The sequence below is a fragment of the Cygnus olor genome, chromosome Z (assembly GCF_009769625.2).
Source record: "Cygnus olor isolate bCygOlo1 chromosome Z, bCygOlo1.pri.v2, whole genome shotgun sequence".
Classification (NCBI taxonomy): Eukaryota; Metazoa; Chordata; class Aves; order Anseriformes; family Anatidae; genus Cygnus; species Cygnus olor.
Genome location: NC_049198.1, coordinates 10494907 through 10506934, shown reverse-complemented (window position 1 = coordinate 10506934; position 12028 = coordinate 10494907). Strand labels below are relative to the sequence as shown.

Sequence of the window (12028 nt, the reverse complement as noted above, 5' to 3'; positions counted from 1 at the left end):
GAGCAGTGTTGGGCTGCGGGCTGCAGGCAGGCAGCAGGAGGGCATCACCGCTGGTATACACTCAGCCCCAAGACTGGTATTTTCATGTCTGTGCTTCCTCGGTACTTCTTTGTGTTAGAGATAGGTTTGTCTTAAACTGACACAAGATTTTTCTCTGCATGAGATTTGCTTTTCTTACAAGCCACTGAAGCATGCAGGTGATCTGGGGTTAAACTGATTACTTTAAATGTGATAATAAGGCAATCATGGGTCTTACACAGATCTGCACCAAACTGGTCAGGCTCTGAGTAATCTGCATCATTGTTTGATGTCTGTGGTCAGTTTGAACACATCCAAAAAATTTTATTTCCATTTAAAGTATTTTCAGATACTTTGCTTAAAAATGCTAGACATAACCATAAGAAAACAGAAGCTAACCTACCTGTGCTGAGAAGCCAGAGAAGAATCCATACCAGAAATGCACTAACGTGAAGGCAAAATTCTTATAGAAGAAGTATTTGAGGAACTTGCACATGCGGATGTAGGACCAGCGGCCGTGGACTAAGAGCAGGCGCTGCAGGTAGCGGAACTGTGCGAACGAAAAGTCACTGGACAAGACCGCCTGCATCCCCTCCTGGCCACTGATACCAACCCCGATGTGGGCAGCTGCAACAAGAAGGTTATTGGTCATGTCAGTACAGTGAAGGTTTGGGTAATCCCACTACTTAAAAGAATTCCCCTCATTGAGACACTGTGTTAATTCCCTCCCAGCCTGCATAAAAGAAAAAAAACATATGTAAAGATATTCAGGAAAAAAAATATTGGGGGGCACTATTTTTTTCAGCAGCATTATGATTTTAGCTGTGTTAATACATTTTCCATAACTGGCTTGTAGTATCTGAATGGAATGACACCCTCAATGGCAATTCATGTTTTCCAACAGCACGAATCATCACTGCTGTTAGAAATTAAGAGTATTTTTTCATATTGTCATATGAATTGTATTTACATGCAAGCATATCCTTCCAACAACCTTAAAACATCATTCCAGACAAGCAAAACCTTTAATTTGTCAAACCCCTTATAGATTTCTCAGACACAGTGGAACAAGGCAGACTGTAGCCTTTTTACATTTCTTGGGCTTTATTAGTTCAATCAAATAATTAGATAGAAAAGTCATGTCTCTTTTAATAGCAACTTGGGTTTATTAAACATGGACATAAGTTTAATGTGACAGCTAATTATACAGCTTTAACTAATGAGGACAATCTTGATGGCTGAAGGTTGGTGAGATTCAGAGGTTGCCATGGAACAGTGAGTTGATAAAATCCCAAAGTCCCAACCCTCTTGTAGTGGTAGGGTTAGTTTCTAATTATCCCGTACATTTTAACTTGCTTTTCTTATCCTTTCTTCACTGTCTGCCTGACTTATCTCCCTTGAAGCTCCCTACTTAGCCTTTTCTTTCTTAATTAAATGGCTCCAGTTAATCAATTCTTGCAAATTAACACAAGGAAGATTAGCAATAGGCCCTTCTGAATAATCTTAATTTAATTATACGTAGTTAGGGAATCTCTTTCATATAATCACTGAGGTAATGCAGCGTCAAATGATGCTCAGACATGAAGGGGCCTAGGGGCCTGTGTTTTACAGCACAAGGGAGATAACTGACAAAGGGCCTCACCACATGGAAATGTTAAAAAAATCTTGGATCATTATACAGACTATTTACAAGTATGATGATTTTCTTTCCTCGCCACATGGAAATGTTAAAAAAAATCCCGGATCTTTATACAGACCATTTACAGGCATGACAATTTTCTTTCTGCCTGGCAGTTAGGCCCCGTCTAAAACAAGCTTGTTCGTTCTTTGTATTACCATTGTGATGATGGCCATACAGACCTATGGGTGGACTTGTTGCACCCCAGTGGGCTTTTGTCTATTCTGAAGGCAAAAAACAAGAAACCTGGGACATGACCACTTGATGCCATGACAGGAGCATACAGAGGCCCCTCAGAGATGCACTGCTGATGCCAAGCCAGTTAGCAAATACGACATTGAGTCAGTTTGCTGGGGCATGCTATCTGTCAGAGATTACTCACTTTTGATCATGCTAACGTCGTTGGCACCATCTCCGATGGCCAGGGTCACCGCTTTCTTGTACTTCTTCACCAGCTCCACCACCTGGGCCTTCTGCAGCGGAGTCACCCGGCAGCAGATCACCACTTTGCACATGCAGGCAGTTCGCACCAGTTCCAGCTCCAGGTTCTCTTCCAGAGCGTAGGCCTGAGAAGAAAGGACAAAGACGGTGCCTAGCAGTTTGTGACACACTGGCAGCAGCCTGTGGCCTGGCAAAGAGGATGCAGTGGGAGGAAAACGAGAGCTGAAGTTGGTTTTGCTTTCAGCATAAGGAAGGTATGAGACACCTGAAAGTTCTTCCAGGCCTGGCTGATGCAGTAGGTGTTTTTCTCATCAAAATGCCCATTGCATCTCACTGCTGTAAGTAATCCTGATACACCTATGAGCTTGGGCCTTGGAACCATCACACAACAGCACAACAGCCATTCTGGCTGAAGTATCCTGGCAGTGCAGCAGAAGAGGAAGCACTGCATTCATGTGGCTGCTACTGGGCCTGAGCTAGCCATGCCCATCTCCATGCCTTTGCTCATCCTTCTTGGTTTATTTTTTAAGCTCTGCCAGATCTGTTATATAAATGGAACAGATTTCAATTTGGGATTACTTAAAGGAAAGAAAAATGCACACAGAGCAGCTTTAGCTCAGGTGAGCATAAGAAAGCAAAACGAAATACCAGAGCAAATGCAACTTTGCTGAGTGCTGACCTTTCAAATCAGTCAGCCACATTATATCTATTCAGGAAACATACAGCTAATTGGATGTCTGGTCACCCCTCCAGCTCTTCATGAGAAGGAGCAGTCCTATTTTTTTGTAGTTCTTTCAAATTGTGTTTTTTGGCTCCATTCTTTGTTTATGTCTCTTCTCAGTAGACATTCATGGAAGGAATCTACACAACTTTCTCTTCCTCAGAGCCATCACAACAGGCCCACTGACCTTTCAGTGTAAGGCGGACCATCTTTTGGCCTGATGTCTTTTTTTCTTAAAGCCGAGAGCTGTGAACCACCAGTGCCTCTGCTTCCCTCCCATTAGTGGTGGGCAAGGAACAGGAGACCTTTCTTAACTTGATTTTAGGGCACATGCCAGTCTCTGCAGCTAGGGACACAACACAGCATCCTGACTGCATGGCACCAGCAAAATATCACCACATAGAAACTGTATTAATGGTATGGCATGCAGATCAACTAGCTGTATGATGATGCCATTGCAGACGCTGCTGTGCTCTGCTCTTTCTCTCTGTTTCAGCAAGACCACGTGTACACAGTTCCAGTATTCTCTAGGCTCAGAAACCTAATGCTCTGTTTTCCCCCATGTTTTCCAGATCATACATGATCTTACAGGTTTTTTTGTACTCTCTCTTGTTGGCCTACATTCTTCCCAAAATAAAGGGCCCAAGTAATTTGAATTATTTCAGCTAAGATATTACTGATGCCAAATGGAGCAGGAGGATTTCTTCACAAGTCCTACAAGTCTTAGGATCATACGTACATACATTCCTCTGTGTTCAGTTGGTTATGTGAAATTGGAGGACAATGCATTTGTTCTCTCTGGAACTACATTTTCCATTTTTTCAAAGTATTTCTCCAATATTTCATAATTGTTTTCAAATCTAATTTTGAACTCTTTCTCATCCCTGCAGTTCCTCCCAGCCTGGTGTTATCTGCAGATTTAAGAAGCTTGCTCTCTTTGTAGGCAGTTAATTAAAACACTAAATATTGAATAGATATGAGATTGCCCCCTGTAGACACCACTTAGCTGTTGTTTCAGATCCACAGTAGACCCCTATGAGCCATACTGCCAAACAGTCTTGCATTTGTCACATAAAAATTTCATCTGGGCCATATTACTTCAGTTTGCTTGGAACAACATCACGGGACAGAGCATCAAACAATTTATTAGTCAAGTTATATGATGTACACTCTATCTGTTATCAGATATATTTAGTAGAATATGTTCTTGGCATACTCAAAATCCATATTTGATGTTATCTTCTTGGGGCATTCACGGAGTGTCTGATTATTCTTCCAATATATTTCTGGAAAGGATAATCTTTATTGCTTCTGTTCACTGAACATCAGGACTAGCTTTTCCCTGTTCCAGTCTTCTGAAACCTTGCCCATCATCTTTGATGTCTCAGATAACAACTAGAGCTAACCTTCAAGTGGAGTGGGGGTGGGAGGGAGGGGGGAGCAGCCCTCTCTGGCTAAATTTTTAAAGCATTTTCAGACTTCCAACATATTCTAGCATATTAAGTTTCTAAGAAAACTCAGTCCCATCATGACTCTGAACCTTCCTTACCAAGCTGTGACCGTTGATGACCAGACCATACACCCCATTTGCTTGCTCATCAGGTAGGAGCTTTGTTTTTTTGGAAGATTTTTCAAACTGAATGTTGATTTCATCACTGTCCAGAAAGGACTCTGGCTTCATCTTTTTCCTTGCATTCCTAAAAAAATAATAAAAGTATCCAGATAATAATTAAAATCTTGTAAAAATGTATGCTTTACTAGATCAACTTTATAAAAATAGAAATTTTATGCATCCCTTTGTTAAATTAGTTCCATTTTCCCTGTATCCCCCACAACGTGAATGGTTTAGCTGCAGCTGTTTGTGCATATCAGCCACATGCTTCTGAAACGCTAACAAGTGTTTGCTAAACTTGTGCTGCCACAGGTCAAACAACTCATCAGAATGTCACAAAGGGCAGTATCCCAAAGGAATCCCAATTTTCCGTGCATGTTGTCAGACAACCACCTCCTTCAACAGAAAAGGATTGAAAAACTTCCCATTTTTCCACCTATACCTAAGAACTTGTGTCTTCTGAGGAGGCTATGGAAGAAATCAGGTTCCCAGATAATGCTAGAAAAGGAACACATCCAAGCAAAGAATTGTAATGTGGATGAACAGTAGAGCAACAGCATAGGTCAAGCCTGGATCCAAAGGCCTTGTGGATCCAGATCATTTGTCCATTGCCAATTGATGTTGCCTGCCTGAGTCTGCTGTCTTATTCATTTATATAGATTTAGCCTCTTGGAACAAGAAGTTTCAGAGTTTATCTTCACAGGAGATTTCTACACTATGTTTAGCTGCTAGGTCTTCAAGCAAGTCGGTCAGCCCTTATCTGGAGTCCCTAAAATGAGCTATACCACGTAAACATACAATAAATAAATAAATAAATAAAATAAAATAAAATAACACAACATACTGCCCCATTCCACTGTCAGTGCAGAGTAATGAAGCTGTATATTTCAGCCATTTACCTGAGTTCATTAAGTACATCACCAGATGTGCTGCCTTCAATAACAAAAACATCTGTCATGTCATCATTCAGCAAGTTGCAGGAGTAACCAATATTCATTGCTGTCTCTGAGAAAGATAACCAGGAAGATGACACATCTTAGTACCCCAAATCCACCAACAGTCTCTGCGGACTTTTTACACCCATGACAAGAGCTCACATTCTCACTCAAAAGGGCTTGCAGTCTTTCAGAGCCAACATTTTAAGACAGCCAGACAAGTCACCCTGATGGACGTAGCAGCAAATCTCCCCTAATCAGGCTTCACAAGGCCACAGAAAAAAATAATTCTACTAAAATAAAAAAGCTTAAAAGACCCTTCAGTCTGCATACTTGCAGCTACCAAGATGTTTCATGTTGATTCCAAAAAAAAAATTTCAGGATACTTAGCTTTCCTTCCCCTCCCCTCACCAAAAAAATCCTCAAACCATAGCTCTGAAGAAGAATATCAAGACATTTTGTTTAGAATATTTGGGGGGGAGAGGGGGGGGAAATATTTTGGTATTTTATAAGCAAAACTATTTCATTCCAAACATGAAATAATGAGACACTTCATTTTTCTCAAAAGTTCTCTGCTTGGTTTTTGGTTGAAATGATTTACAATTAATTTTGGTCTCCTGGAAACACCATTGTTTCAGGAAGGTTGCTATTTCTGAAAGAAAAAAAAATCACTGGATTCTATTCACAGTTCTTACCAACTTAATGCCTTTTCCAGAAGCTTATGTTTTCTCCATTTCCATTCTGGAATATGAATGCCAGGACCACATTGAAACAGATATAAGATCAACATTAGCATTAAAGTTCCTGGAAACTGGGACCAAATTTTTTCAAGCCTTCTTCGCCAGGACAGTCGACTGTACTAAAGTGACATCTTTTCACAGCATAAGACAAAGACTACAGGATCCTCATTGTCACCTCTCCAGTGGCAAAGGATGCTATTGTCATACTGCTTCGAGCCTCAGGACAGGAATTAGGAACAGGCACCAGCTACAGTTATCTGGTTTAATTCCAGTTAGCTGGAGTTTTGTCTAGCTGGCAATGAAGCAAAGCCCTGTAAGTTTATCATCTGTGCAGTTTTTCAAAGGAGAAACAATGAGAACACGGGTCCTAGCAGAATCATCCCACCAGTGAAAGAGAAGGGAAACATCCAGAACTGTAGCCCTTTTACCTTGCTTGTCTCCAGTGAGAACCCATATCTTAATGTGGGCTTTGGCAAGAGTCTCGATTGTCTGCGGGACCCCATCTTGTAACTTGTCCTCAATCGCTGTGGCACCTAGCAGCTTAACAGAAAACAACAAGGAACTGGTAAGCATTTCCATTGTGAGTAAAGGAGAAAGCATTAGACCTCTAAGTAGTTACTCAAGCAAGCACAAATGAAATCCAGGAATAAGGTTGCATTGACTTTCATTATTCCTCAGGAAATTTGCTATACGGTGTAGAGCCCTGATCCTGCAAATGTTTTATTTTGTAATCCCCCACACTCAGCTGGATCATGAACATGCCTGAAATTAATTGCCACATGTTTGCACACCTACAAGTCCATGTTCTTCCACGTCGCCTTCACCGCAGATAGAGATTTAACACAGGGATGAAGACAGATGGGGATTCCTGTCCCCAAACCTCCATATGCATCCTCTAACATGGAGCTTGCTCCCAGCCATATACTGCAACTGGCTGCATTTTCTCCAGCCCACAACACACCCATCCCCACCCATACTCCACACCACCACACAACACTAAACCACAGGCTGCTCAGGACACAAACCTTGGTAATTTCAAAGTTACTGCTTTCTCTGCATTTTGGAGATACTTGGTGGATTTAACCTATTGTCAAAGAGACATGAAGGTTTCACTGCTAGGTCAGGTTTAGGCAGCATCTGCTACTACATACCTCCTGCTGTTGGGAGACTAAATTCAAGGGCTGGCTTTAAGAACAAGATCCATTTTGGTCAGCTATGAGTGTTATTAATGCACACAACAACTCTAAGTAAATTTTCCAATAGGCTTTTGAAAGCTGTACAATCCATGTTTTGCGGCAGCAGTCCTTGGTCCTGCTGGTGAGAGCTTAAATGCTTGTAAGCATACTAGGCCACCTCCTAGCGTACCTGCTCATCCTTGGCAGCCCAAGTCTGACTTAGAAGCCCAGAGATGAACACTGATGTCAAGTGTACCCAGGAACACAGACTAAGAGCTTGCATTCCCACAACTATTGTCCTTAATTTTTAGGTTGATCAATGCTAAATAGTATTTTTACTACTATTCCCTGAATATAACCATGTTCCCTCCCTCTTCCCCCTTGCTGTCCTTATATCCTTACTCATTCTAAGGACCCCAGCAGGGGTCTGCTACACACAGGGACTTCTGCTCTTGACATCAACCAGACTGTGACACTTGGCAGCCTTCTATGCCTACACAAGACTCCTGTGCTGACTCTGGCCCTTGCATCCATTCTCTGTCACAAGCCAGGGACTCCTACACCCACTCTCTGTCCTTCCCTGCAGCACCTTCTGGAAGTAAAGTCATTCCCATACAGGGTGCAGAGAAGGGTCTGGTGTAAACTGTGTTTCCTTCCAAACCATGCTTCTTCCTCCTGTAAGCCAGTGACCTCGTCTCTACTCAGGCCGTGAGCTTCTTAACCCTTACGTGCAAAGCAGCTGTCTCCTTGATCTCCTGAACCTCCATGTCTTTCGTGCTTTGGACATGACCGACACAGCGTTTGCACGATGTAATCTCTGGACTGCAGGACTAGCATTTCCCACTGTTGAGACCGGGAGGGCAGCTCCATGGACTATGCAACTCCCAGAGGTCAGCTGCTTCTAGGCTCACATGTACTTCTTCCCAGGCCCTGCTGGCATCCTGAGCATACAGCTAATGGAAGGAGCAACAGTGCAGCTCCCCAGCTTTCCAAGATCTCAGGAAAGTGTTGCTGTGAGTGCAAAAGCTGAATTGCTTCCTCTCAGATCCCACACATCCTTTTCATTCATTATTCATGGCTGTAAAACACAGGCAAACCCCAGGGCTGTAACAACACTCATGGAGAAAAGAATGACTTGCAGATCACAAGTTTAGCCCTATTTCAGAGTGACACAAACATCTTCATGGACATCATCGTCCCATCCCATCCAGGGCTGCAAGAACAAAAACAATGCCCTCTGAAATGGAGGGGGACCTGGGGATTATTCATTGCCTGCCATTTCAAAGGGAGGAAAATAAATAGATCAGCCATTTGCACACACAAAGGATGGCTATGAAATATTTGTGTCCCTGTCATCTCCCTTAAGCTCTGCTATGTCACTTCATCATGAGAAAGCTACTCTGACACCCACGTGAGTTAAAATAACACCACTCCCAGGCGCTGGTGGCTGACACCCCAGTTACTGGCTCCTCACAGGGGTGCCAGCGAAAGCCCAGCACTGCCATATTTCAAACCACTCCCGTCACACAACCCACCAAGCTGTTTGCAGTGCAGTGTTTACTGAAGTCACACTGAGCTGTTTGTTCACAAACCACTATCCTGGCTGCCTCCCTCAGAGCTTGGCCCAGATTCTGTGAAATACCAACCATTAGATCTTTTTCAATCTCTTCATATATCTCAGACAATTTATCTTCCCGTCCTTCCAAGGCAGTGCTTGCTTCGTGGTGACGCCTGATCCAGTCCTGAAAGTATTCTTCATCCAAGTTTTTATAGGCCACGACCAGTGTCCTCAAACCTTCCCCAGCAAATTCCTGCGAGACAGTGGTGGGGCAGAATAAGTCAAAGGAGAACAGACTCCTTGCTCTGGTTTTCAAAAGACTCTCTGAAAGCAAACAGCTATTTGTGAAAACTTGTTACCTAATGTCTGCAGAGAAAAAAAAAAACACACCTTAGACCACAAACCTCAGGGCGCTTTTAAAATACTAGTTCCAGGTCACTTTTACTTCCTTACAAAGAACAAATTCAAAAGCCCTCTCTTACATTCCGGGTCTAAAACTTTACATCAATCAGGCAGTTGTTTGCCAGGTTCACATTTCTCAACATGAGGTTCAGAATAGTAAGACCTAAATAAAACACACCGAACTCTGCCTTGAGTTTCAGAGCTGCACTCAACTTGCTGAGGGGCTGACCTAAATGCTCAGGATGAGCACAATCACTTATGACATCTCTCCAAGTCCTTGTAAGTGTGCTTTCTGTAGATGTGCAACTGACAGTACATTTCTCAGTGTTTGACAGTACAATTCTGTGTTTGGTGGAATAACTGAGACCCCTCTCTGCAAACTGAGGCTTCCCCCCATAATAGGACATCCGCTTTCCTTCTCCTTTGGGATTCCAAAAGAACAGATCTGAAGTAAAGGTGCATCAGGGACAGGCCATATCCACAGCTCATCTCCCTGTGCTCTGACCTCTCCTTCACACACAATGTTCTCCGGCTCCCCCAGGCAGTGAGCAGGGATGTTTGTGCTATTGCTCAATCTCCCTGGCAAATCTTTCTGTTATCTCGTGCTCTGCTCCGTACCAGCAGCAGCTGGCATCAAAAGAGGGAGTAAATGTTGGCCAGGACATCCACCTCTCACCACATTTTACTCTACACCAACAATATAGAAAGCCATGAGGTTTGAGTGCATTTTCCATGCTGCCCAGGCAATAAGCCTGTATATGATCTAGAGGAAGGGGAGGGAAGTGAGACCCTCATAGAATCACAGAATGGTTTGGGTTGGAAAGGGTTTTAAAGACCATCCAGTTCCAACCCTCTGCCATGGGCAGGGACACCTCCTGCCAGGTCAGGTTGTTCAAAGTCCCATCCAACCTGGCCTTGAACACTTCCAGGGATGGGGATTCCACAACTATGCCCCAGCCCTGCTCAGTTTCTTCTGACTGAGGCCTCTCCGACCACAGTCACTGCAGATTTGGATTGTATCAAGAAGGTAAAAGGCTCTGGGGCCCTTTTACTGATAACTTGATTTATTCCAATCAAGGCATGCCTGAATATGCTGGGCACTTGTTTTGTACAAAAGCAGCAGATTGGATGGAATTTAGCTGCCAAAACACAGATATATAGTGCTATTTCAGGTGTTTCACCTGTCCTGCCTGTCTTCCACTTCCTGCTCCGTAGTAATGCAGCTCTTCTGAATGTCCTGCATTGTATTTGACATTCACATCCAGATGTTCTGGGTAACCTAGAGCAGTTCAAATGGTACTGGTGATAGTTGATTTGATACCTAAAGCTTTTGAAATTAATTTCCCTCTTAATCCCCCATGAAATATACATATACATATACGTATATTTGATGTTTGGGTGCTGCTTCTGAAATCTGTTTTTTGTCTCAATTATGTTTCCATGCGTGGAGAAAAGGCAGATTTGCAGTGGAGAAGAAAACACTTACATTCAGATGTTCAGTGGTCTCCTCCTTGAGAGAATCACAGGATGGATGAAGCAGTTCATAAAGAATGGTGTCAGCCCCCTTGCAGTATAAAGTCAAGTCCCCTTCTGGACTCCGCACTATAAGGAAGAAGAGAGAAATTCTACAGATACCAGACTGAAGCACTCAGGATTCATAGCAATTGCATCAAAACAAAGGTTTTCAGACATATCCAAACTCTAACAAGTAACGGCAGACCCCCAAGGAATCAAGATGAGCTTTGCTTAGAACAGAAGGTAGTGCAACTCCCGTCAGCCTTAGTGGTAGCACCACAGGCAACTACACCCAGATTGCATTGGTCTGAGAAGATGCTCTGTTAGACTCTGTGGTTCCTACAATCAGATCTTCAGGCAGGACATCTGCATTCAAAAGTCAAGAATGACTTGTTCTTAGGGTACTGGTCCTGCTGCCAGTAAAGGCGCTTAAAAGCCTGAAAAGCCATGAAGAAGGGAGGAAAAGGAACATACCGATAACTGACATTCGCTTGCGGACATTGTTGAAATCGAGAATAGCCAGCAGTTTGTAGATTTTCGTTTCTCCCATTTCCACAACAGTGATGGTCTCTGGTGTGCGAGCCCGGAACACAAATCCGAAGTTTCTGGCAGCAGTGACAAGAGCTCCCTCATCAGGAGATTGGGCCTGATACACCAAGTTACCTGACGTGCAAGAAAAAAAAATTATGTGGCTTCTACTTTGTTTCTGAGACTAACAAATATAAAATCAAATATTTTTGGTAGCAGTTATCTATGTGTGGAATAGAGAAGGAGCTGGGCAAGCCACCTGCCACCACAGGAAATCTGTGGCACTTGCAGTTTCTGCACATGAGTTGCGGTGGTGGCAGTAACGTCATCTCCACCACAGAAACACACGGGGAGTAGAGGCTCTGATCCTTTCTGATCCCATGTGGCAACTCCAAAAACGCTAATTTATGTGTTGCCATACTACAGAAAATCACCAGGGAACTGAAAGGACCAGTAACAGCTTCTGTGAAGAGCAGACACACTGTGGTGGTGCAAGGTGAACAGAACCACTCAGTCTGGTACCTTTAACAGTCCTCACCTTCTTTCTTCTCTTCTGGCATCACTGTGTGACAAAGTGAGAGCAGTCGGAAGAACCTGTGGGTTGGGACATCACTCAGCTTCACAGCTTCGACCAGGCTGTGGTCATAGAAGGCAAACTTTGGGTCAGCTAACGGGTTGTATGAGAAATCAACCTTCTCTGTGTTC

General features: G+C 43.2%; 1 protein-coding gene across 3 annotated transcripts in view; it reads right to left on the bottom strand.

Annotated features, from left to right (window-relative positions):
- The window catches only part of LOC121061435 (phospholipid-transporting ATPase ID-like), a 69915-nt gene that overhangs the window by 8967 nt on the left and 48920 nt on the right, over positions 1-12028 (bottom strand). For all 3 annotated transcript variants that reach the window (XM_040540274.1, XM_040540273.1, XM_040540275.1), the window contains exons 15-23: positions 11862-12027; positions 11270-11458; positions 10767-10882; positions 8967-9131; positions 6574-6685; positions 5370-5475; positions 4408-4555; positions 2079-2262; positions 422-645 (exon numbers count right to left, since the gene is read on the bottom strand). In XM_040540274.1, coding sequence (XP_040396208.1) covers positions 422-645; positions 2079-2262; positions 4408-4555; positions 5370-5475; positions 6574-6685; positions 8967-9131; positions 10767-10882; positions 11270-11458; positions 11862-12027 — 1410 coding nt within the window. The remainder of the gene's footprint in view (positions 1-421; positions 646-2078; positions 2263-4407; positions 4556-5369; positions 5476-6573; positions 6686-8966; positions 9132-10766; positions 10883-11269; positions 11459-11861; position 12028) is intronic.